The sequence below is a fragment of the Phaethon aethereus genome (genome assembly GCF_964289735.1).
Source record: "Phaethon aethereus genome assembly, chromosome: 11".
Taxonomy (NCBI): Eukaryota; Metazoa; Chordata; class Aves; order Phaethontiformes; family Phaethontidae; genus Phaethon; species Phaethon aethereus.
Window position 1 is genome coordinate 1118320 of NC_138587.1, and position 27058 is coordinate 1145377.

At 47.8% G+C, this 27058-nt stretch overlaps 1 protein-coding gene across 1 annotated transcript in view; it reads left to right on the plus strand.

Moving 5' to 3' along the window:
• The window catches only part of RAD18 (RAD18 E3 ubiquitin protein ligase), a gene marked incomplete at its 3' end in the record, with an annotated part of 59069 nt that extends 41877 nt beyond the window's left edge, over window positions 1–17192 (plus strand). Inside the window, exons 12-13 of the mRNA XM_082004785.1 lie at window positions 4369–4431; window positions 17090–17192. Of these exons, the coding sequence (XP_081860911.1) occupies window positions 4369–4431; window positions 17090–17192 (166 nt within the window). The remainder of the gene's footprint in view (window positions 1–4368; window positions 4432–17089) is intronic.
• Window positions 17193–27058: the final 9866 nt, after the last annotated feature.

Consider the following 27058-nt stretch of genomic DNA (forward strand, 5'->3'; position numbering starts at 1 on the left):
CACAGTTGGTGATAAATGATAATAACGCAGCATTTTTCAAGGCAAGGAAGTACATCATGTTCAGGCATCAAACCTGTCCTTTTCCTATTTTAGGGGACTAAAAGCACAGAAATAGCCCCTTGTCCTCCCCCATCTTTTTTTTTTTTTAATTTAAATGTAACTGGAACATCGGGGTAGGATTTAGAAGTATGATAATAACTCATTCCTTGGACATCCAGTTTGTGTAACGAAAATGAGTTTTTGACAGACTTACAATTTGGAGAGTAAAAAAAAATGCTGGACTTCAAAACTTTCCCCATCCACCGCTGTTTTTCCAGCGTGTGTTACTATGTTTTTCATTTGAACATTTCGTATTAGATGTGGTGCTGAAGTCAGAAATGTAAACGGCTGCCTGAGCCCAGGCTATGGGGAGAGACGCGCTTGGTAACCGAGGAGCGCCGGTGGTCGTAGCAGAGCCAGCAGACAGCTGCGTTACCAAGATGTAGCTCTGTTTAGCTCGTCCTTTGAGGAGCAATTGGGAAAATAGAGTGAGCCTCTTCCTTCTGTTGACTGTATCCCAGGTCTTGCTTGCCTGCCCCGAGCGCTCGCCCGTGGGGCTGGGGTTCGGGCTGTGCCTGCTCCTCTTCCGCTTATTGTAAGCAGTGGTGCTGATAATCGGTGCAGGGATAAAACACTTTTCCCTATAAACGCAGTCACTGCTTTTAATTTCAGGCGACTTTATTTCCATATTAAAACTGCTCTGTTGGGTAATGTTTGTAATTTGACAGATTTATTCAGCAGTTCATGAAAGTTCCTGAGGAATCATTGGAGAGCTTCTAAAATTGCACACAAAACTTCTAAATCCATTTCGTTTCAGAATCGTTTTCTCTATATGGCACCAGTGCTTTATGTATATTTTTGGTATCTTTTTTCCTTTTTATCTTTATGACTAAATAAGCATGTGTTAAAGGTTTCTTTAGCATAGTCTGGTGGTGCTTTTCTCCCATGAAATCCTGCTGGTGGTTTTATAGTTATCGTCACAATAACATCTGATGAATCTCCCTTCAGAGGGGGGAAACAGGCAATAGGAGGAGACAAAATGGTAATGGATGAAAAAAATCCTACCACCTTATAAATGTTGTGTGCCTCTTATTAATTTATTAAGAAAAGCTAAAAAATAAAATAAATAATTATGTTTGCGTGTGATTCCCAGTCTCCCCGCATGTCCTAGGAGCTGGTGTTCTCTAGTGCGTTACACTGAGGGTGTGGAGATCTCTGAGGCCGGATCCCAGCTCGAGTTCAGGTGTGTTCAGACGGCGGAAACGATGCTCTGAGCTCCGGCTGCGAGGACACGCTGGCGGGTGTCCCTGGGCAAGAGCCAGGCTGCTGAGAGGCACCGGCGCGAAGCCCTGAGCACGGAGAACCCATCTTTAAATTATCATCTTCTGTCTTAATGATGCAGTATGTTATGAATATTAAGTGCTTTGGTTAACTTCTGATTCCTGTTCTCGAAAATCTGTGAACTAGGCTGTGAGCTAAGATGTTGGCTCCTGTCCTGCCGCTGGGGTAGGGAAGTTGTGTACAAAGGGTTCGTTCGTTTTGCTGTGTAACACTCCGGCAGAGTGAGCGCCGAGGCAGCCGCCTGTAGTTCTTGGTGAGGAGCGTCGTCTGCTGTGTATTGGCTCAAAGTGCTTTTCATGCAGCAGAAGCGGCACGGAAGGGGTAGCAGCGGGCAGCCGCCGTGGTGCCGCGCTGGGAGGCGTGCTGCGGCGTCCTGGCCCAGCGGCCAGCGCCGCTTTCAGCCTCTGCGCCCCGGGGGCTGCCAGCGTGGCTCCACCTTTGAAAAGTGCCCGTAAAATCGCTGCGTGGGTCTTCTGTACAAAGGCGACCTCTCTAGTATGAGACGTGTTGTTTGTTAAAACTTTTTTAGGGGCAGAAATACCATCTGTAAACTTCAGCAATTGTCTGTATTATCAGGGCTCTGCTTTGCTGTGCTGGAACCTGCCCAGTGAGAATGAGTATTTTTGGGCTGTTTTCCGTAACGTGTGATTTGAACAAACATATAAATGCGCCGATATCTGTGTATAAAGTTATGACTTTGGGGATGTATTTTTACAGTTTATGTCTCCTGTATTATAACAAACAGCGGATTAATTTTGTTGTAAAACCTTTAAAGTAAATCCAAAAGAACTGGTATCCAACTGCTGTCCCATGGTTTACACTAAAATCTTCCGACAGTTTGTATGACATAGCTTGTTATGTAATTTCTGCAGTAAGACTGTTTGAGCTGCCAGGCGTCTTTTTGAAAGATAATTTCCAGAAAACAACATTTTCGAACTTGTTAGTTGATTTCTGCAACCATGCAATGTGGCGTACACTTGAGAACTTTGCTGTAGTCTGTAACGCGGAGCCTGAACATGCAGTAGAGGTTATTTATCAGTAATGAAACAGAGTATTGTGTTCACTTAATTCAGATTTTATTGAAATCTGACAAAAATTTCTTTGTATTTAAAATACAGGCTGAAAACATCTCTGTAGGTTTTTTTTAACTTGGAGCATGTGAAGAGGCCTGACTGACACCACTGAGCTCATACCTGTAGTAAATGAAATATGTGTGTATGTACATGTGTGCATAGATCTACACACGCACGGATTCTTCCAATGTTGATAGTTGAATTTAATAATGTCCTGATTTTAGTAGCCTCTGCGGCTACTGTAAAAGACACGCAAACGTAGCATGCAGAATTCTGCTCCGTCGTTGTTTAGGGCACGCCTGGTAAGCAACTGTGTCACGTCGGTGCCTCGAGGAGATCCGTTAGACGGGCTCCTTGAGGAGCGGATGCGAACCCCGGACTTCCGCAGCGGGGGCGGGAGGGAAGGCGGCCCTTCTTCAGCTTTGCGGGAGGCGCTGAGACTCTAGTCCAGCGAGCACTATGTAACTCTTCGCTACTAAGAAGAGTTGTAAAAATACATTTAAATTTTATATAGGCCTAAGTGTTTAAAAGAAACAAATTAACCGTAAAGACTTTATGGATTTATGTGCTTGATCTTACAAAAGCAGCCTGGGATGACATTTTGGGCTCTCATTACTGCAACAGCTTGCTGAGCACTGAGAGGCGTTGCTTGATTCCCTTGTTAGCCAGGTTGGTAGAGTTAAGCTTATTACCATAAAACTCATGATGTAGGGTTATTCTTCTTGTTTGTTTATTTATTTATTTATTTATTTAGAGTTACCATCTTAAATCCTTTACACTAAAGCTTCTCACCTGTCCAACACTGGTACTGAGCTTAACCTGATGTGTTCTGTATTGTAAGTATATAAATTAAGTGATAAGTCATAAGATAAATGACTTACGGGGCGGGGGGGGGCGGAAATTCCTTGTCCTGTTAGAATGTAAAATTATGTGTGAAGGTGAAAAACTAAATAAACTTTTCAAGCATGTTAAGAAAAAAGTTGTGACATGTCTAGCTTGATACAATCCTCATTCACCTCAATTCATAGTATCCAAGGCACTGAGATGCTTTTTTTTCCTTTGTCTAAGAAAAGCATCCATTAAAGCTTAATTATTTTAATTAAGAAATAAAGACCTTTATGAAATGTGTCTTTCAATGGTCAATTGTATTCTTTTCAGGATGTGTGGTCAAACCACAGAGCCAAAACATTTTACTTCAGGGGCAGATAGCAGCTGAAGATTGCTATGACCCTGTGTAGTGTATGCTCTCGTCTCTTTTCTAGATCGTGCCTTTTCTTCGGAAGGTGGGTTTGACAAGGAACACTTGCTTCAAGGAGCTCAAAATGAGCCACCTCTGTTCATGCGATGAGCTACTGTGGTGGCTGGCACAGCACGTTTCTCTTGCTTTTAGCTGCATGTGTTGACAATCTCGGCAGTTTGGATTTTTGTCACTAACAATTTCAAGGTTTTTTCTTTGACGTTGATTATTTTTTTTCTGTTATGGTAAAAATATAATCTTACACCTAAGCCTTGAGTTTTGAGGTTGAAAGCACCTTTGCTCTTTGAAATGTAGTACTTTACCTACCGAAGTATCTTGCAAATCCTCTCCAGAGGAATTGTCTGGTGTCTGAGAATATAGGGGTATTGTAGTTACCAACAAGCAGACGTGAACAGAGACAATTGTCTTGTATGTTAAATAATGAAAATGAGACCTAGTAATAACTCTGAAAATTATGTGATGCAGAACCAGAACTTTCTGGACTGTGCTGTTGGTTGAAATTATTTCTCGTTGGTTGAGGTTCCTTCTCGTTGCCAGTGCGGTGTGGAGGGGTCTGTCTCATCTACAGATCCTACTTTGCTAAGTAGAGCCCTACTTTGCTGTAGGTGTTGCTAAAATAATCTACATCTGTTTTTTTTTTTCTTTTTTCCCCTTCAGCTCCAGTTCAGATATTTTGAGAGATCTGCAAGGGCCTGAGACATGTTCAGCACCCTCCGATAAGTAAGTAGAATATATGGATATGCGCATATATATAGAATATATGCAACTGATTTAGGTCAGTAGTTTCCAGTTTGTGGAATCCTACATGTTTTCTGCAGGAGAGGCAAATGTCTCTTAAAAAGTCAGGTTCTTGGTGAATCTCCACCGTTGTGGTCAATGCTTTTGGATCCTTGGAAAATAATGCCTGGGTACTCCAAGGATCCACAGATGACCAGTTGAAAATCATTGCTCTAAAGTATATTTGAGTATGAATATGTATTTTAAAAAAAGAAAAAGGAAAAAAAAATAGAAGGAACTGATTTTTATGGAAAATTAAGAGAATCTGGTCTATTTTATTAAAAGTTACATTGTTCTAAGTCTCAGCTACATCTCTGTCAAGTTGAACATGCTGGAATTGCAGCACTTTTTCTGACTTATTTCTGTTTGAAGAGAGAAGAACACTTTGGTTTTAAAATCTTAACTTCTTATTCCTTAAAACCAAAAATCCTGTTCTATTATATAGTGGTAATATTTAAAATTTGGGTCTAGCTGTGCAAGGTGTTGTACAAAGAAATACTAAGGAAACCATCCAAGGATTCCTGAAGTAACCCAATGAAATAAATGAAGATGGGGAGGAAATACAGGGATATATGGGGGCGTTGACAATGTGCAGTTATAGTGAAACTGAGAATACTGTAGTGTTAGATCAGCTGAAAAGCTTTGTAGCTATTATACAAAGAAACAGGAATGAAGGCTGGTGGAGTCTGCAAAAGCAGTACAGTCTACCCGTGTAGTTGCAGCTGGCTTGATCTGGGATTTCTCTTCGAATGTGATGTCCACTTTGGTAGTTGATCCTAGGGGCGTGATGAGAACCATATTGCATTTAATTCTCTTAGTCTGCTTTTTAAAGTGTATTTATAACACAATTTTCTCTATTATCCATTACATACATATGTGGTCAATAGATTGTGACATATTAAAAAAAAAAAATTTAAAAAGTCCTTGCTAGCCTGTGAAGCTCCTTGGTAGCCTGGCCAGGGCTGGCTGCAGCTGGGACGTGTTCCAGGAGTGAACAGCGTGGCTTCTTCCACAGGGCCAGCAGACCTTTGCCTGGCAGGGAATGGATGGCATTGCTGTTCCCGGTTATCCAATAGAATATTTTTCGTTTTTTTAAAATAAATGCTTTACCTTCATTGTACTTCTGTACCTGCCCTGAGTTAGGTTATTCATTGTGTATATTTTTCTAAAATTATAATTCAGTCTGTGCTGTTTGACTGATTGACTGTTTGAATGGAAAAAATACACCTGGTCAGGTCTTAAGGCATTTTTTTAAAATCAGTTTGGGACAAAATACCACATCATTGTTGTAGAATTAATGCACCTGCTTCATTGTTGGAGGAGATTGGGTTTGGGAAGAACAATAGTCAACTCAGACTTTAATGGAAATTAGAGGTGCTTCCTTCATCAGGACTGGAGTGTCTACCCGAGAGGGCTGGAAACCCTGGGTGTAGAGGAGAAGGCTTTCAGGAGAAGGTCTGTTGGAGGAATTGATTCGTGCTCGTGCTTGCAGGTGGGGGTCAAGGACATATTTTTCTGGTTATGTGGAAGAACGGCATGTAGTGCACACCGCCAGACGCGGTTTTGTTGGCTAGCCTTAGGAGAAGGAACTTGGCACGGAGAACTTGTCTGTTCCGCGGTGATGCACTGCGTGGAGAGGTGGTTCACAAGGCTGCTGGCAGAGCACTGCATGAGTGTCTGTGTTCCCATGGCTGACACGGCAAGCATCCTGCTTTATCCGTGACAAACCGGGACTTCATAGCAACCAAAAAACCTCTGGTTGGAAGTGCTTCCAGGTTTTCAAACTGTACCTCTTAAAATTCCTTCACCTGATGAGGGTGAAGATGCAAGGGTGTCCGATGCTGGTTGATGGGATGAGCTTACGTGCTTTTGCTTTTAAAGCCAGTGACCTTTACCAGGATACAAACATTGGCATAAAAATGTACCTGATGGGTTCAGCTTCTGAGTGTATGAAGTGACTGCTCTGGCGTGGTGGTGGAGGATGGGGCTGGGAATCACACCTCGTGGATGTTGTGGTGCTCTGTGCCGCCAAGGCTCTGCTGGTCTGTGCGTGGGCTCAGGAGCAGGCCGAGAGGTAACAGCCAGAGTGACTTGTTCTGCATCAGCACCAGGATGAAGAATGGTAACATGAGGTATATATTTTTAAAACAAACTTGCACTTAATGGTAGAATTGTAATTATTTACCATGGGGAACTGTGTACTTCCTCAGTATTTTCTGTAAGAATTCATCGCAGCCTCTTTCATTGAGGAAAAACTTAGGTTCTGATGATTCTGTTCTTCCTGTAGGAGGTTATTTGATAGACTTCTGATGATATTTTAATTGTCCATGCAATGCCTGGAGCATATGGCTTCTGTTTATTACATCTAGCTTTAATTTTGTAGGTAGTTGCTAGTCTACCGTACTGTTAAAAGCATCCAGTTTAAAAATATTTTTGAGAAATTTTGTAAAAGTGAACGGCAAGGCTAACAGTCTTCACCTTCCCAGTCGTGTTTTCCATATCTTTGGAGACTGCCATCTCCAAACTTGCAGATGGTGGACTATAGTTTCTTTATCAGCAGACAGTGACTTGCAATTAATTTTGGTGATGGAACAATCATATTATTGTCTATTCTTCTTTTTTGTGCTCCCTGAACTCCATTCTGGAGATGCCATTTGGCAGAATTTTTTTCTGTGGTACAGGAGATAATATGCTGTGGCTTAAGGGTTTGGCATCTGTGGCTTTTTGCATGAGTTGGAAAAACATGTTCCTTAGTGGAAGAAGAAATTGGAATGTCAATAATGGAAACAGTACCAGAGTTCATTAATAGAGCGTTTCTACGTAGGAGTAATGGATGTTAACATTAGTTGTGATCTGTATCCATAGCAAAATCACTTGTTCCTTTGATAATTTTCTTCACCCAGGAAACTTCTCGGTCATTTGGTGCGTTTAAGTTGAGTGGTAATAAAGTTTGGCCAGGCTGGCAAGTGCAGAAGAATGTTAAGTAAAGCAGATCTGCAGCTTCCGTTAAAGTCGTTCTGTTCATCACAGAGCTGTATCCCGCAGGATGCGGAGTGGCACGGTGGGTCAGACGAGGGCTTTTCTTTGGCAGACTTGCCCTGGGAAGGCACAGGTCAGCATACCAAAGAGCAGGCAGATGGTAGATTTCATAACCAGTCCAGATGTTTTAAAAGCTGAGTTATGCCAGAAAAATATCACCTCTTTTACTTTATTTTTATAAGAGTTAATAATCAGATACTTGCAAAACAAGAGAACAAAGTGATGGAGAAGATCCAGTTTTTGGCTTTGTGTTTTAATGTACTTTTGAACATAAGGTAATTACCATTCTGCTGCGGAAAAGTGTAGGCATCAAAGCTAGAAATGGGCAGAATATAAAACAGTAAAGCTAGCCTTAAACTAAATGAGATTTCTGCTTCATTCTATGTCCTAAGTAATTTGTTCTTGCAAGGGTAGCCATATTTTGCAAATTCTCAAAAACAAAACAAAACCCATAAAAACAGAGGGAAGGTGCAACTGCTGATGGCTGCTTTTTGTAAAGTGACGTTTTAGCAAAATTGGTAGTTTGAATATTTATCTTTGCTGTAAGTTGTGTTATAGTTTAGCCTTCCAGATACTTAAATTATTGGCTTTGAGTTAGATTGCTGTCTTGCCTCTGGAATATATTAAACGTTTGCCAGTGGGTGGGTGTTATCGGAAGTAAGGTTCTTCCATGTAGAACAAAAACCTGTAGCTCATGGCCATCTTGAAGTCCTGTAGTAGCTATGTCTTTTCATTAGCTGTTTGAAGCTTCTTGCTGTTGCTTGAAAGGTGTAGTGATGGTCTGTGTAGCTTAGGCTCAAGTGCACATTTTGTACTGATGAGAATACTTTTAAATAATCTGTATTCAGACTGTTAACATCTTTTAAGATCTGGAAATCCCAAATGACATTATTTGATATTAGGGCGTGAGGACTGAATGTTTCAAAACATTACTGTGCACTGCCCTACAGAATCTCACTTTTGAGGTAAGTACATACCCACCCTGTTGGTGACAGGTCTAGTTCTGAACCTCGCTGAAGCTCTCTGCAGAGCAAGACCAAGGAAGAGGGTCTTTGTTTAGATACAGGTATGATCAGGGGGAATACATTTCCTTATAGTTTCTTAGTATTTTAAATGCAAATCTTTATTATTGCTCTTACTTTTACATACTAAAGGACAAGCCGCTATTGTTCTAGAGTATGAGCCTTAAAAGCAGGATCGTTTTGTTAACTGAAATGGAGATAATTATTCTTCTGTACATAAATAAATCACTTATCAAATGCTATTTTCAGTCCTCTTAAAAAATATTGTCCATCTTACACTTTTCCACAGTTTGGATTTGAAGTTTCTTGTGTCTCTGGAAAGGTTGAGTTCAAGTTAGAGCTTCAGTGGAAGAAATATGAACAGGCTGCTCTTTGCTCAGCAGAGAAAGTACAGCTCAATAATTTTAATTTACTTCACTCAGGGGGTGCGTTCCTGGGAGTGGGAAAGATCACTGCTTTTAAACTCTGCTCCTTGCTCCCCAGCGAGAGCAGTGAGCTGGTGTCCTCTGCGGCATGTCTCGACGATGCACGGATACCAGGTACGCGGTAGGGCATTTGCAGGGGAAGACTCAGTTCCGTACTCCCATCTGTAAGCCCTGGTGGTCTCTGCAGTGCTGTGTCAGGGCAACATGAGCAGGACTGGATCTTTCCACTGACTTTTTTATGACCATTTTCTTTTTAGTGTTTTTCAGTGTTCTTAGCAGGATAGTTACAGGTTTTGTACAATTTCAAACTGAAGGCCTCTGAAAGAGAATTAGACAATGTAAAACAAGCTTAAAACTCGTGCTGACCCTCTTCCGTGAGCGAGTGAAAAAATGGCAAAAGTGAGATGGAGTGGTTGGGTCTCAATAGAAATCAATGGCTTTGGTGTCCAAGAACAGCCTTCTTGTCTGTCCAGGTGTTAAGCTGAAGTTGCTCTGGCCGTAACAGCTTCTCTAGGTGCAGTTATGTCTTAGCAGACGGTGAGAGACTTGTGTGAACAGATGAAGTCCTGAACCAGGATATTGTGCCTTTTTCAGTGGGAACGGTGATTTGTTGAGTTCACCTCATTCCTAAGATGAGGTAGGGTGCTAGAAATGTCACTGCAACAGATTTGTACCTGGCTTGAGCCGAGATGGGGATAAATGACTGTGTCATATGTGGTTGGGATCTTCTTGTCCCTGGACAAGCAAATCTCGTTATTACAAAATGCACCATAAGATACGGGAGGGGATCTGACTTACCAAAGTACTACCATTTGCACGTTTCTGTAGAAGGTCAAGTACATTTGCTTTGCCTCTTTAATGTTGGTAGTACTATGCTATGTGACCAGGGGCACAAAGTTGTAAGAGTACAAAAATGCTCATACCCTAATTAAGATGAACATAAACTGAAGTTAAATCTCTTTTAATAGCCCTGAAGTAACTAATCTTCTGTCCTTACTGCACATGGAGATGTGCGTGGAGAGGCCGTGAGGCTCCCAGAAGCTTCTGGCTGCGCAGGGCGCTTTGCAGTGTGGCTCTGTGGCCAGTGCCTTCCCCTTCCCCACAAGCATGCCGGTTGGGTTTGGGCGCGCGCTCGGCTGTGCCAGAGGCTCTGCAGCAGGTACCGAGTACCGCAGAGTATCTTCCCCTGCTTGGAGGTGCTCAGCCCTTCTGAAAGGCCTGACAGTGCTGTGCAGAGTTTGAAAGACTTTCGAATACTGCCTTAGTTCTTAAAAATAAAGCGCTCAGATATGGAAAGCATATCAATGGTCAGAGCACGTTCATTTTTGTCCTAGTTCAGTGTGTCTCTCCAGCTGTGCAGTGGAGAGATGTTTTTTCCACATGCTTTTAAAATATTCCACTGTAAGACAGTTTGGGGTTAAATGCTCCTTTGCTCTCCTGTAGTTATTAAAATAGTTTACTATTTAATAGTTTACTTCCTTTTTCTTTGGGCGAAGAACATCCCTAAATCAAAATCACCTTTAACTCTGAGCTTTCTGGCACCTATTTAAGCAGCATTAGAAAGATACTGTATATTAACCAGGTTCATTTTAGGAAGACAATTGATCTGTGACAGTTGACTCACTGCTTTCAGAAGAATGCATTTACTTCAGCCCCGTCTGGTTCCACAAACCAAGTCTTTCAGCCATTTCAGCCAAGTTTTTTTTCTATGGTCTCTGCCTCCCATGCGCTGAGTTGAATAGATATACCCAAATCATTGCCTATTATTCCCCATGGACCACAGCACACTTTTTACTAGTCTGTGCTGTTGGTGACTTAATTTTTATTGGCAGGCGAGTGGTTTTAAATGCAGAGTAAGGTTTTAATCCTTCAGATACAAATTAAGTTCCTGATCCTGAGCAAGCATCTTTGTGCAGGTAAGTGTTAATAGGTGAGGCATAAAAATTTCAATCACATGTGACCTGCTTCTGGAAACAGCTATATATCTGAGTAGCTCTGACTTGAGTGTGGTGCTGGCATGTAGGATTATACAAATGCCTAAGACTTCACAGGTTCATGGCTTGATGAGCATTTAGTATTACACTGACATGGACCCTGCATTTGGAAATTGCCTTTTTAAACAAAAACTCCAGACAACAATTGCTTGTTTAACACATTTTTGCATCTGGAGATGACAGTATCAGTCTGCTTAGTGATGTTCTAGGGAGAAGTGCAAACCTCTGAATCACATTTTTGTGAATGTGATTACGTATTTTGTAATCAAAAGAGATTTTTTAAATAAATCTTCTTTTTTTCTCTTGTACCCTTTACACTTCAGGAGAGTGAGTCAAGTCACAGGGTTCAAAAAATTGCTTGCTCCGTAAGGAGTGCCCTCTGCTCCAGATGGAGCAGCGAAAGAGACTGCCTGCCAAAGAAGGGACCTTTCTCGTGGCAATGAGATGAGTATGTCTGCAGTGTGCAACCATCGTTCTCCCCTTCTAGAGAAAGCTACAGAAAACTAGCTGGAGATTCATTTTAGAAGAAAAAGGATTAATTTTCTATGTCATTTTGGGGTCTATGTTATGCTTTCTAGAGTAGTTGGGATTGGCAATGCTACTTTTTTTTTCCCAGACTTTCAGGATATGTGTGTTCTTGTCAGAAGGTGTTAGCTGACATCTGGCACGCTTTAGTTCAGGTAAAGCAAACCCACAGAGGCGTCAGATGAATAAGAAAATATTTTCCTCTCTAAAGTTTTGCAGGTGCAGTCATTTGCATTCCTTGTAACTATAGTAGAAATAATATCGGATGGAGTTTGGGAACTCAAATCAGCTTTGCGAAATTATGAGGCTTCCAGTCATTTGTCTGGTGTCTTCAATAAATCCCATACATGCGACGGTGGGAAGGGGGGCTGCTGGGTCTTTATTTAATTATGTAGATGTCCAGTGGTGAGGATTCCACAGTCTCCTAGTATTAATTTGCTTAATTATTTCCATCATTAAAAGGGTGGTTATTTCTTTGCTGAAAAGTGAGTGACACATAGAAGCCTGGTAAGGAGAGAACTAGAAATTTTACACTTTGGAAGACTATTAGTTTTCTCCTCGGTCTTCTCTTTTCCAGAGGAAACAAAACCAGTTTCTATAACCTTCCCTTATAAGTCACGTTCCCTACACCTCTAATCCCTCTAGTGGTTTTTCTTTTCTAACCTCCTTTGGAGGAGAAGGGTATGATGGGGGAAAAAACCAGTGTGCCATATACAGACTGTTCCGGTGTTCCAGCTGAGACCTTGCTATAGCTGACTCTTCTGGGGGGCATTCTGTGAAAAACAAATGTTTTGATCTGGTTTGTGTCCCTCTGTGTCCCATCACCTCCACCCAACTACTATATTCCCCCTTTTCAGCTTTTTTAATATCTTGTATCCTCCACAAGTTCTCCATATTAGAGTGGAACCTCATTAACCAGCATATTTTTGGACATTACTGCCTTTCTCTCCAGTGAAATGTCACACTTCTTCAGTGGAGTGATTCCCATGCAGGTATGGTGTTTTCTTAGGTAAGAAATTTTTTTTTTAGATGAACTGGTTGGGTTTTATGCAAATTCTATATTGGCGTTTGGGGCACGAGCGGGTTTTAGGCTCCTGAAGTCACCAGTGCTGGTACTGGGTGCAGATTCTGTCTCTCTGGCCAACTTAAAATGTTACTCACCAAGAATTAGTTATTGTTTCTTTCCGAGAGGCTCCGTAAGTGTAACGAGCTGCATAACGACCGTGGCACGGAGGTGTCCCAATGGGACCTAGCCGGAGCGCAGTGACACTGGGGTACTGGCGCAGGTCACGGAGGTGGTGCAGCTGTGTCGCTCTTCGCGCCTCACAGCCTTCTCGGGCTCCAGCGTTACACAAGCACCTTATTTAAGCGCTCTCCAAACTTCCATAAGCAGCTATAAATCATGGGAGCAATCCCAGTTGCAGGGTCTTTAGATTGATTTTGATCAGTTATTTGTTGGAATAGATTGCTGGGACCAGTATCTTCTCTGGTCTAGTGGTAGTTATAAAGCTTTAGATTACTAAAAGTTGTAATCAACTTCCTCGTTTTTTCAGTTTCCTTTTTTTAAAAAAACCCTTTTATTTGCATGGAAAATAATTGATTAATTCCTCATTTAATTCAGTGTTCATTTTTTGGTAGTGTTTGCATCCTATCTTAAATTTCGCAAAACAAAGGTAGAAAATGTGAGATACTTCATTATAGAGCAAAATCTGGATATAATAAAAGAACAGTAGAAAGTGATATCTGTAAGGTCATCTATAAAGTGGATTAAATGCTTACAAATAGAGGCAGGGTTGTAAAAGTATTTATGTCAGTAAAAATAAAAGTCAGTTGTCCTCAAGCACTTTAAACTCAAATAAATAAAATTATTTTGTCAGCAGGATATTTGGTATGAGATGAAGGCTGCTACAGAGTTTATTTTGCCATCATAAGCTACAAGGACATCTGGAAATACTTTGAGATAATACTCTCTGGATTTAAATAGGTAATTGAGTTTAGGTTTTTCCTGACTGGATGAGGGAGAATGCTGATGGAAGACAGAGAACGGTGCAAATGTAAACCAGTACAGCCGAATGCAACTTTGATTCTCATTCTGCAGCTTCAGAAACCCATTGGGGTTCAGGACGCTTGGCTGCGAATGCCTGGGGCTGTCGTCCACCTCTGTTGCATGCACCAACGTCGCCCGGCGTGCCTGCGGGCGCTCCCTGCGGTCCGGCTCCTTCCTCAGAGCACAGGGCAGCGACGAGATCATTATAGTAGTGCCTGCGTATTGTGACGCAGCTGTCTGAGTTCTGCAGCCCACCATTTAGTGTGCTCTCCTGTGGCGTGACCCCGTCCCTGTGAAGGTGGTAGCGCGCGGTGCCGGGGAGAGCAGCGCAGCAGGGGTAGAGTCCTCTGGAGTGCGCACAGCATCCCTGTGAAGAAAATGCAAACCAGTACGGAGAGCCTTGAAGGGTAACAGCGAAGAGGAAATTAGATGAGCCCCTAAACATTCTTTCTCCACATTAATGATAGAATCATATTTGAAATAATTTACCGAATCCCAAGAATTACTTCTTATCAGTTTTCTGTCAACCTATAGACAGGGTATTTCAAGCTAGACCTCAACAATTCATTACTAAGTAAGCAATGCAATTCTTCCCAAAATGTGCCAGCGTGCCAATTGTATCTGACAAGAAGATCTCAAATCAATAAAAGTTTATAAGAAACGCCCCTTTTTTCACAGCCTGTCTGTGTATGTATTTCTGTTCTTCATAGCCAAATGATGTCTCTGGGCAAGTGCAACAGTTAATCTTGGGGAAAGAAACGTTAAGTGTTTAATGTATTTTTAGCTTTACTTAATGCAGTTAGTTCTGGACAAAAACCTTAGATTGTTTTGTCAGGCTGGTCTCACCGTCGATAAGCGCTTTGCAGGCCCCCGGGAGTTAGTTTTGTTCACAGGTTCATTCGCTAGCTGCGGCCGCTGGGCGCGGTACCTCTGGCAGCGTGGGGCCAGGGAGGTAGGCTTCTATGTGGGCAACTCCGTGTCAAGGCCATGGCCGTTCGGTACCCAGTGGGTGCAGCCGAAGGGCTCCAGCTGGCTTGGAGAGCTGTGAGGCTGCCGTGTGCCCAGGAGCCAGCGAGGCGCCCTAGGGTGGGAAGAAAAAGGTGATTAATAGGCTGCATCGGACAAGTTGTGCATCCAGCTCGGGACCCTTCATCTACCAGTGGCCAAAGCCATGTGCTCTGGAGAAAGGTTAGTATATCACTTCCGTGTCTCACCCTGTCCCCAAAGAGCGTGCTGCGCCAGTGTCGTTCATCAGAGGCTCGGAGCGACCTATCCGCCAAGGTTAATTATCCTGTGCTCTGTCGTACAGCTGCGGACTTGGGTGGAGATAGGCGATTTCTGCTTGACCTAGGACAGCAGATGCGGCCCACGTACAAGAGCTGGGTGTGATGGATACAGAGAGCAGCAGCTCCCTTGGGTTTAGTTGAATATCGCTACTTTAGAGCTTAATTTAAAGGAAAAAAATAATTTGGATCGTGGAACTCTTAAAACATCTGTGTATCCATTTATGAATACTTTCATCAGTTAGCCTGTGCATTTTAGTTCGGTGTGGGACTGCCTTTGGCAATGCGTTACCGTGCTCAGAGATTTCCCAAAACTCAGCCTTAGCATTTGCATTGAATTTAAATAATGCAAAATTGTGAACTGCAGCAGAGAAAAAGGTGACATATAGAAAGAGGGTTTTTTAGTATCTACTTTCACTACCTTTGGAAACCTTAGCTGCTTCTAGGTTAAAATGAGTGATCCTCCTCTGAATGAATGCAGAGGATGGAAGTCGGTGCGTGGGAGGGAAAGGCCTTCGCCGCTGGTCGTCGCGCATTGTAGAAATCACACTTGTACGGTTTGTAGCATTGAGGGTTGGGGAGGGTTGTGCACATGCATCGCTTCTTCCTTCTGCGCTCTGCAGGTATGTGCATGTGGTCACGCCGCCGTCTCCAGAGGCGCAGACCGAGTCTCGTTGTGTTGGGACTCGCGCTGACCTTCCTGGGCACGGTTAGTGGCCTGGGATGCGGGAGTTCTCTTTCCATCGTGGTGCTGAACTGAGCTCTGAAACAGGAGTTACGTACTAAAATACCTCATTTAGTATATAGCCTGCGGCAGTCAACAGAGACACGGACTTTGGCATGTGAGAGTTTTCCATTGTTATTTTCAGTTGTGGATTCTCAGTTTAAGCCAAATGAACAGTCCCTGCAGCATGGATTCATCCCAGCTAATGGTAAAAAAAAAGAGTGCATTTATACGGAATGTTTAATTAGTAATAGCTATTGGTGGATGAGTGATATCTTTCATGTCAACACTATGTGGAATTTTAAGCTCCAACGCTCAATGATGGAAATTAGCTGCTTAATTTAAATATGGCTAGTTTAACATTCTTTTTCTTTAAAATTAACTCTATGACTAAAAAGAAAACACTTCTTTGAGTTTCCAGTGGAAAATTCTTTGTCCATAAATGAGAAGAGCCTGTGGCGAAGAGAGCCTGTTTAAAGATGGAAGTCCCACGCGCTTTCCTTCTTGGGTAACCGTGAACAAAACCACTCGTCCTTTTCCTCGGTGGCCGTGCTGCTGCGGATGACTGTTTCAAGCTGAGCTTTCCTGATATAATGTAATCATGGCTGCGTCAGCGCCAGCGGCTCTTCTCATTTATGGACAAGGAATTTCACAGAATCACTAGGTTGGAAAGGACCTTCAAGATCATCAAGTCCAACCATTAATCCAGCGCCACCATGTCCCCTAAACCATGTCCTGAAGTGCCACATCCACACGTTTTTTGAACACTTCCAGAGATGGTGACTCCACCACCTCCCTGGGCAGCCTGTTCCAATGCCTGACCACCCTCTCGGTGAAGAAATTTTTCCTAATATCCAATCTAAACCTCCCCTGGCGCAACTTGAGGCCATTTCCTCTTGTCCTATCACTAGTTACTTGGGAGAAGAGACCAACACCCTTGTCGCCACAACCCCCTTTCAGGTAGTTGTAGAGAGCGATGAGGGCTCCCCTCAGCCTCCTCTTCTCCAGACTAAACAACCCCAGTTCCCTCAGCCGCTCCTCATCAGACTTGTGCTCCAGCCCCCTCCCCAGCTCCGTTGCCCTTCTCTGGACACGCTCCAGCACCTCAACATCCTTCTTGTAGTGAGGGGTCCAACACTGAACACAGTATTCAAGATGCGGCCTCACCAGTGCCGAGTACAGGGGCACAATCACTTCCCTACTCCTGCTGGCCACACTATTCCTGCTACAGGAATAGTTCCTGATACAGGATTTGAAAGGTTGCTGCCACTCCTCCCCGTTCCAGGCCGGTCCCTGGTGACGGGAGGAGAGGCACCGCGGCCGCCCTGTCCCTGCGTGCTCAGGGTGAACGGGGTGGTTCGTGGGTACTGCCGCCATCTTCGAACAAGAAGACGGAGCAGTATTTCTCTTCGCCATCTCCAGTAACACACACGTGTGTGTGCCCACGTCCTGCTTACGGCACTTTAATACAGCACTTGGTATTTGCCATGTTTAGAGCATCTTCAAAACCATAACTTCCTTTTTCTTTTTCTTTCCCCCCAGCAGCAGTTTTCTGGCTCTGAGAGTTAACAAGAGAAAGTCGTGTCAGCCCCGAACGCCAGAAAATGATCAACCGCTTCCCAAGAGCAAGCGGAAGAAGAGCTAGTGCTGCAGCGGTGTGAAGCTTAAACCCGTGCAGAAGGCTTACCGCTGAGAAGTGCTGCTTGGTTTTTTCCAGCCTTCAGTGTATCTGGGTACTTAATAAAACGCTGAATTTTCGCATAACCGTCATTCAAACTGCCTTAAAACACCCAGATTGGTATGCTGACGTCTCCTGTTCGCAGCACGGTGGGCCGTCTGACTAGAGGGGGCATAAGCTACCGGAGTCCTGCAGGAGCCTCGAGCTGACTTTTCTGCCGCGCGGCAGCGTCGCCGCCGGGAACGCAGGCCTGCGCTTTGCCGCGGCTCCTGCTCGCCTCCCGCGGAAGCTCGCTCTGCCCTCTTGGCAGCAGTCGCGGGGCAGCGTTTTGCTTGGGGTCGGGCGGCCGCTGCCGCTGCCGTTACCTGGCTCAGCTGGTGGGGAGGCGTGGAGGGAGCTGAGGGACAGGGTGGGCTTCTGCTCTACAGAAACATGCTTTTTGGTTTGGGTATGTCCATGTCAGCTTATAAGTATGTGTCATTATTTCAGTTTAAAGTCATTACATTTGAAAGAAATTGCAAGGTCGCTGGACATTAAGTGTTCTAGCTTTAAAATAAACACTAATATTAAAAGGTCTTATCTTCCTTTAGAGGATGGTGGAGTTTTGTAATGAAATAAAGTAATGCAAGAAAACTAAAGTAAACCTGAGCAACAAGGTGGGTTTTAAAAAATACAGCTTGTAAGTAAAATACGTACCATGCAAAATATTCAGAGATGTTCCTACTGACCCTGAAGCTTTGGTCATTTGCTTTCGTCGCAAAGCTCCTGGCTGAAAGGCTAAAATCTGTTTAAGATTGAGGGTTGCATGTCTTTTGACTTGAGACTGTAGCTGTAATTGGGACTGGACTTTTTGCTTTCAAAACCACTCCTCCTCAAACCATGGCAGCAGGCAGTGATTTTGTTTAGAACAGGCTAAATCTGTGGTGAATATAAACTGTAATAACTCTGTTGAGGTAAGTAGATGAGGAGGAAAAACAGGAAGCTGATTCTGTTTGGGTTTTTTACTAAAAGCAAACCTTTTGAAAGAGAGTAATTACTGACTTCTGCTTTTAGGTCTGCCTTTTAATCATAGCAATTAATACAAGACATTTAAATTCTGTGTATTTAGCCAGAGAAGAATAAAAATGTTTGCATGCATAAGGGTCAAGTGTTTGACAGGTCAGTTCCCGTCGGCTGTTGGACGTCCCTTAGAGGTTTCGACTGTTACGTTTTAATGGTACTTGAGTCAGCAGCACTTCATTTCCCTTAACGGGGTGACAATACCCGCTGTCATACGCAGAAAACAGCCTCGGTGTCAGTACCACGAGAAGATCAAATGGGACGTCTGGCTACACGGGGGGATGCGGCTTAATAAAGGTCGAGGCGGCGCCTTTCAGTTTGGCGCAGCTTACCCCGGTGCAGCTGAGCAGTGCTGCCGCGCGGGCGGCCAGCGCGCCGCCCTGCGCTGGGTGGCTGCGGGTGTCTGCAGCTGCAGAATCGCTGGCGTGGCTTTAAAGCGCGATTGCAGGTTTAAGCGGGGGGCTGTAAGGCTGGGGGCCCTTGACGCGCTGCGTCACCGAGGGTGGCCGGCTCGCTCGGGGTCAGCGAGGCACGGCGGCAGCCCAGGCGCCGTGTGCGGCGTGAGGTCCCTGGCTGCTGAGCGGCAGGAGTAGGAGCCTCCTCTACGTACCTGGGGGCTTCTCTTCTTAATAACGGGCTATAAGTGTCGTCGTATCAAGAGCAGATACGTCTGGTTTAGCCTTGGAACCAGATGCCACTTGCAGAGTTAAACGTGAGGTTAACAACAGTAACTGCTGATGTGAGGTGAAAACGTGTTTCAGGAGAGAAGATAAGGAGAAACACTCTAATCGCTGAAGTAAGTATGGGCTGGAAAGTACTTAGGAAAAAAACGATATAGAGGTGACTAAAACCATGTGAAATGCGAAGTACAGGCTGTATTAGCGCTGGGGAGGCCCGGCGAGCACTGGCGAGCGCTGGTGGCTGGAGCAGAGCAGGGCGGGACTCCGCTGTTGGAGCCGCCGGCGTCCCGGCCAGCAGCGGCACCGTCCTGCCCAGCCGGTGGCTTCAGAGTATCCCCCCCGACACTTGAAGACTACAAGAAAAACTGTTGCCCTTGCAGCTACGCTCTTTAATGTGTATTTAATGTATAAAAAGGCACAAGCTTCGGAGATGACTGTTTTCCTTCTGTTCATTCACCCAAATCGTTCTTTCTCCAAGCAAAAAGCCAGAGCTTGGTCCCTCTTTGGTGTGTGTTTCAAAGGGTTCCCGTCCTGTCGGCATGGGCAGAAAGCGAGGAGGCATTAGCCTTCCTAACGATGTTTTAATCTTTTGCAAGTGTTTTGAATATAAACCCTTCTGTTGTTTGCAGTGAACCACGGAGTGACCTGCTGCCTTGGATCTGTGGTGGGCTTCCCCCAAAGAGCTGTTTTCAGTTAAAATAAAACCCAAGATGTTTTTTTCTTATGCACATCTACTTTATTCTTTGCAAATAGAAGCCTTGGCTGTTTGTTTATTTAAACTGATTTTGACATTTAAAGCCGCCCTTGCTCGCATTGTCGGCGTGGCCGTTCAGCTGGCGCCTGCGGCGCGCTCCGCGACACGGGATGCCAAGTCTGAAAATCGTGTCTGCGGCTGCGTGCCAGGCTATCGCCCCTCGCCTCTGGGCACCCAGGGAGACGGGACGGAGCAAATCCTTTGGTTCGGCTGCCATAGGTCGCGTTGGCTTCGGCACGGGCTAAGGCAGCGGCGGAGCCGGGCAGCCCTGGTGGTGTTCAGGGGGGGATGCGTTCCGGGCTGTGTCGAACAGATGCGCGGGGATCGAGGCACGGGGAATCTAAGGAAACGATTCTCAAGGCTATGTTGGCTGTACTGGTTTTATTATTTGGTTTTTGTGTGTTTGTTTTCATGTGAGCGAGTGACTGAGTCCAGTGCAACGCTCCTGCCCCTTCCTCCTGCAAGGGGCAGGGACTCCCCGGTGCCGCGCGTCGGGAGGCACAAGCAGAGAGCAGCAATTCGGAGGATGCACCGCAAAATCTCGAGGGGAGCAACGATAGCAAGCACGAGTCACGGCCCTGGCCCCTGCAGATATCTCAGACCCTCACGTGAAAAGCAAGGCAAGTCGCCAAGGGAGCGAGGGCTCCACAGGCACGGGCGGGATTTTGGGGGGGTTTAGCGCTGGCTTTGCCGTCCTTGGGGAGCGGCGCGGGAGCAGAGGTGTTGGGTGTGCCGCGCTCTGCACTCTGAAGAAGCTGCAGCCGTGCCTGGCGACACTGGAGACGCGGCGAGTTTGGGTGGGAGCGGGCTGAGGGGGCTCACCCTGACCCCTCTGCTCCGGGGCAGCGAGGGATGCCTGGCTGGGATTTCCGTCCCGCCTTTGAGAGCTGCGCGGTGCGATAAATTGGATGAAACGAATCCGTCCGCTCTCCTGCTTGCAATAAGCAGAATTCAAGTAAGTTTTCCCTTTCTTTACCCATTTTATTTGTCAAAGCTTGTTATTCAGGGAGAACACTGGAATGCAATACTCCTTTCCCTAAGAAAACTTCTTAACTTTCCAGTATAGGCAGTTTAAGTCAATTAATTTAATGATCAGATAAAATACAGTATCGTCTATAAATTCCAGGATATTAACTTTGAGTGAAAGGTTCCAGTGTGAGATGATTGTCCTGCAAGTCTCATTTTATTTTATATTTATTTCCTGTGTGAGTTCTGTTATTTTAGGCGTGCATTAGGATCATAAAGGAACGAGAAGCATTTCTGGGCTTCTGTTGACCCATCCACCACAAAACCAAGCCATTTTTTTGCCTCGAGTGAGCACGGGTGTCCTGGTTTGCGTTTACAGCAGACACCTGCCCGTTAGCGCGACACAGCTTGGTCTCCCTTCGCAGTTCGTAAAGCACCTCCCGGTAACGAAGCTCCGGGTGGTATTGCAGGTGAAGTGCCGGCTTGCGAACACTGAACATGAGACTGGAACCTGCTGCCAATGTTCCCCTTGGAAATGGGGCTGCTGTGATTTTGGGAGGGTTTGGGTCAGCGTTTGGACCGACTGCCGCGCCGTTTCGGAGCCGCCGCTTCGGGCGCGGTGGCCCCGGCGGCTGTAGCTGTGCTGGCGGTTTTCCATCCACGGCGTACAGCAGCGCTGGCTGTTCAGCCGCGGTGGTGCGCCCAGGATGACGGTAACGGGGTGCCGAGGTGCTGTAATGTGGTTATTGTTTGGGTTTAGTCAGCTCCCCAACACTCCCCGTTGGTGTATTTGCTGTGCTGTTTGCAAAAAGCCGTTACTAATTCAAGTCCCTATTCTGGTGAATTACAGCCTGAGTTCGCACGGCGTATTTGGACTGATGTAGAACCAAATTTGGCCACATCCTATTTTTGCAAGGTGACCTTTCCATGCGTCTGTTAGAAAATGCTTGATTCTCACTGGGATGTTTTGTGCCCGCTAGAGCACAGCTCAGAAAAAGGAGACCTTGAAACCCAGCTTCCTTCCAAACCAGCTCAAAGGTGTGTTTAAAGGGAGGGGGAAGAAAAAAAAAGAAATATTTCTCAAAGTTTGACCCAAGGTCCCTGAAGGTTTTGGAGCCTACGTGCCAGGCACGACGCCAGACAGTATAGGCAGAAACACACTTAAACATACGCCCCGCTCCGGCACCGCGCCCGGCTGGCAGAGACCGTCAGTGCCGGGGGACGGGGATGGGAGGGCGGCGGCTCTGCTGCCGTGTCTCGCCTGCGCACGCCGCTCTGCGAGGCGTCGCGCCCGTGCCCTGCGCGGGCAGGCGGAGCGGCCCCGCTCCTCGCGGAAATGCCGCACCTCCTCGGGGAAAGCGTTTGCAATTCTACACTTAAAAGCAGAGGCACGGGCAGGAAGGCTCCGGTGGTTTTGGTACGTGAGTCTGAGAGGGCGAGTGCTGCCTGCATAGGGCGTTGTGCCAGAATCCGTTGCGCGGGCATCAGGTTTTCTACCAACCTGGTAATTTCTCTAAGAAAAGCGCAGGTTTGTGGAAGAATGGGATAGACGAACTGAAAACTGCCGTCTTTTTAGGGAGAGGATTGAAGTGTGAGAGTCGTGATGGATTCATCCCAAAAGGAGGGCGTCTCTTTTCCTGCGTTACTTGTTCTGCCCGTTCCTCTGTGCGTGCCGAGCCGGGCTGGCATCAGGCTGCCGCGCTGAAGGGACCGAGCTCCTGGCTTAAATCCGTTAACGCGTCGCAATGATGCGTTTCAGTGCGCGTTCGGATACCTTCTGATATACGCTGCCAGCGGGCTTGAAATGTTCCCTTTATCCCCCCATCAAACAGGCTTTATGAAAAGCCCGGCTTTGCCGGATGACGTCGTTTCCCTAGGTCAGCCTGGTTTTGGGCACAGCAAAATGCTTTGCTAATGAGCACGTTGTGTTCCAAACAGGAGCTCCTGGGAACTTCCTCGGCCCCGACGGCAAAGGCCTCTGACTCGTGTGGAGTGCGCGAGGTCACCGTCGACAGCTCCTCGTGTCCAGGACGGGTGTTTCTGACCAACAGCCGCCTGGCCCCTTCGGGTAGAAAATGACGTCCTGCAACAACTTGATTGTTTGTCTGCAAATACTTTGAATGAGCTTGAAATCCCTCTTTTTTGGGGCATCTCTTGATATAAGATACAGATTTGAGTCTTCCTGGAAAATCTCTGCATCCTTCGTTGTGCCGTGGTTCTATCACTGGTAATTTCAAAAGCTGACATTTCCAGCAACTAATAGCGTGTCAGTGGCAGCGCTGCTAGCTAGAAAAATTCTGTGCACAAAATTGTACGGAGGCAGATATGTGAGGAAAGCTAAACTACAAAACAAAAAAACATCAGGAAGGTTTTAAAAAGGGAAATGAAATTTTCAGACTGTAGGAAGAAAGGGGTAGTCGAGGTTATCGCTGGGTCACGGCAAAGGTCTCCAGCTACAACACAGTCTGCTTGGTTCATGGGAAAAACAAGTAAATAAAGCTACCGTTTCTGCCCGGGTGATACCATTTCTAGGCACATACGAACATGCACACCCAGAAAGGCCCCAAGGAATCTTCCTGTTCAAGTTGGAGTGTGAGATCAAATGAGTTCCTAACTGGCAATTGGTTTCTTAATTTCTACCTTTTGATTTCTTCTCGCTGCCAGCTGTGTTTGCACGTGTGCTGGCTTCAGGTGAACAGCTCTGTAACGCGCTCGATGACTCCGTAATTATAGGTCGCTCGTACGGTTCTGCGCTAAGCCCGAGGCAGCGTTTCAGGATTCAGCCTGGGAGTTGAGCCGGAGTTACGCACTCACACGGATGGAAGACGGCCGTGGCAAGCGGCGTTCAGCACAGCATCTGCTGCCTCGGTTCCTGCCGAGCGCACGCTTCGCTGTCGCTTCGTACGCTGAGAGCGAGGGAAAGCCTCTGCCAGCAAACGAGCCACTTGTACACGTGCTTTAGATTGTTATTTTGATACCCTGTGCAGCCAGCTGGAGATCGCTTCTGCAAGGCACAGCGGCAGAGCGTGCGTCTAACACCATCGCCCTTTTCCCCGCACCCGGCGTGCTGCTGCCCTCCGGCATCCGCCCCGCCGTTGGTGTGAAGGTCGGGGCTTAACAGCTGCCCGAGGATGGGGGAAGGCATGGCGAGTGCCGCTGGTGCGGGGTGTGCCGCGTGTGAAGCGAGGCGCCGCAGGCAGGGCAGGGCAGGCAGGGTGCCGTAGGCAGGGCAGGGCAGGGCAGGCAGGGCGCCGCAGGCAGGGCGCCGCAGGCAGGGCAGGCAGGGCACCGCAGGCAGGGCGCCGCGGGCAGGGCAGGCAGGGCAGGGCAGGCAGGGTGCCGTGGGCAGGGCAGGCAGGGCGCCGCAGGCAGGGCGCCGCAGGCAGGGCAGGCAGGGCACCGCAGGCAGGGCGCCGCGGGCAGGGCAGGGCAGGCAGGGTGCCGTAGGCAGGGCAGCGCAGGCAGGGCGCCGCAGGCAGGGCAGCGCAGGCAGGGCACTGCAGGCAGGGCGCCGCAGGCAGGGCAGGGCAGGCAGGGCAGCGCAGGCAGGGCACCGCAGGCAGGGCAGGCAGGGTGCCGCAGGCAGGGCACCGCAAGCAGGGCAGGCAGGGTGCCGCAGGCAGGGCAGCGCAGGCAGGGCAGGCAGGGTGCCGCAGGCAGGGCAGCGCAGGCAGGGCGCCGTAGGCAGGGCAGGCAGGGTGCCGCAGGCAGGGCGCCGTAGGCAGGGCAGGCAGGGTGCCGCAGGCAGGGCAGCGCAGGCAGGGCAGGCAGGGTGCCGCAGGCAGGGCAGCGCAGGCAGGGCGCCGTAGGCAGGGCAGGCAGGGTGCCGCAGGCAGGGCAGCGCAGGCAGGGCAGGCAGGGTGCCGCAGGCAGGGCAGCGCAGGCAGGGCGCCGCAGGCAGGGCAGCGCAGGCAGGGCGCCGCAGGCAGGGCGCCGCGAGGCCCCCGGGAGCCGCTCCCCGCGCGAGCCCAGGCGGGCATCCAGGGCCCTCTCCTTGCAGGGAGTCGCGCTGCGGGCAGCGCTGCCGGCGGCTGCTTTGGCACCGCTCAGGAGCTGTGGAAACAAGTCATCCTGGGAGGACGGGGCAGGCGGCGGCCCCAGGGGTGAGGGTGCCCGGCGTCTCCCTGGCCGCCGGCGTGGCTGTGGGCGGCGGCGCCGGCCGCGCTGCCTCGGTCCCGCGCGAAGGGCCCCGGGACCACCCAGCCGCCCCGTCCGGGGGCGAGCGCGGCATCCCCTCCGCTGTCACACCGCGAGGAAACCTGCCGCGTCTCTGCTGCGCTCACGGGCGTTTGGGAAGTCGCGGCACAGCCCGGGCGCTTCAGGGATGAAAGATTTCACTTTCCCAGGGAGTTCGATCGCTGGCGCGGGCTGCGTGGGGGACCCTCCTTTGGGCAGTAATGGGGAGCGCTGCAGTCGTAAAGCAACTTCCTTAAATACGATGTTTCCCCCAAACGGTGCAGAACTGCCTGGCCGCCCTCCTCCCCGACCGCTGGAATCCCTGGTTGTGTGGTAGATCTTTACAAAAGCTTTTAAAAATATTTTTCAGATAACTGCATCATTAAATACTTAATGCACCTCCTGATTACAGCTGAGCAAATAATTCACAAAGGGTATTTAGGGAGGTGGTTCTGGGGAGGCTTAACTATGTTTTTCTCACAGAACTTCCATGTTTACCCCGTAAGTAATGAACAGTTATTTATCATTCATGGTGGCTCACTGGGTTTTTAAGTGTCGTATTAGCTTTTGCTGTGACGCTGAATCCTCAGGCAGGTTCTTGAAACCAATTCAGCGTGATGCTGAAGCTTGAGTTCTGCTTCTGTGCTCCGAGAGAGGCACTTCTGCCTGTAAATACTGCCAAATTTGCAATTTATCTGCTGGAAATACTTGTTTGCTCTCCATGAATGGTATCTACTGTTCTCCCTCTTGTGCTCTCCAGAAATAAGAGTGAAAGACCCTGATTGCAGCCGAAGGGACTTCCGTGGAGCCTGGCATGTGGCAGGGATGCTGAAGAAAACGATCCGCAGGATTTCCCGTCTCCTCTCGGCTACGGGTGAGCACCGCTGTCGGAGCAGCAGGTTTGGTTAACGTGGCTTCCCCTGCCCTGCTGCAACAGCAGGAGGGAAAAAAACACAGGAAAAAATGCATCCCAATGCTTCCAAGGATCAGCATTTGAGAGGGCTGGCAGCGTGAGCAGTGATAATTACTGCTTTTACAGGTCAGACATCCTCCCAGGCACCGGCGTAGGTGCATCGTGCTTTCACTGCTGCAGGCAGTGCAATTTGTAATAGAAATTACTGAAAATTACAGGAAAAAGGCCAATCTACAGTAGCTGGGCATGGATCAGAGTTGAAACCACAGCAGGTTGTTTTTACCATGAATAATTTAAACGCTTCGAAGCTGTCAGGGCCTCAGGTGTCATTCCTACGGGCGCTGCCGTGCCCCCGGGTGTTGCAAGACCGAACAGAGCAGGAGCGGCTCGTCCCAGCCTTCCCCGTCTGCACTCAGGTGATGGGTGCTCGGAGCGCGCAGCTCCGGGGACGCCTTCTGCTTGCGGAGGTCGTCGTCCGCTTCCCCGGCCCCGCGCCCGCTCCGCTGGCCCCTGCCCAGGGCCGGTGCTCGGGTGCTTGTGAGGAAGCCGGGGGGATGGTGTTGTGCCGTAGTGGGAACGGGCAACGCTGACCTGGGGCAAAACCCCCGGTTCATTTTCGGGCATTCTCTGGCCTCTGGGGAGCGTCATGGGAATCGCTTCTCTGACCTACAGAAACGGGGTGGAGATAGCGATCGGAGCAATGGCCGTGCCATCGCCTCTGGGGACGCGGTCGCGAGTGCGTATGGGCTTGTTTTCCCATCAACATGGCAAACATCAGCGCCATGAGGTGCATAGGTTTAATATTCCCCCCAGCCAGCTGTGCATGATCTGTTTTCCACAGCACAGTCTGGTCCCTGCGAGCCAGTGAACGCAGCGGGAAGGTCCATCTGGTGCGCGATGAGAAATGGCTCTCGGGAGGGAGGCAGGAGCTGCCGGGGGTCTGCGCCCCGGGTTGCGCCGGCCCGGGGGCTCTGCGTGTCCAGCTGGGGCTGGGAGAGGCGAGCCCAGCCCGAGCAGCCAGCCGGACCCGTGCACGTCACGACGAGAGGACTGAAAAGGCTGGGGTTCCTCACCACCTTCTTTTGGAAGCTCCTTTGAACTGTCTGGAAGTTGGCCCAAAAAGTCTGTTTTCTCTTGTTAAGCAGATTTTGTAACAAAACCCTTTTTCACCAGCCTTAGCAGAAGTAACCTGTCCGTGCTCAGGGGTCCGGCACGCTGCTGAGATGACTTCACCGGGCTCTGAAAATCCCTTCTGTGCTTCCCTCCCCTGCCTCCTCCCCTCCCT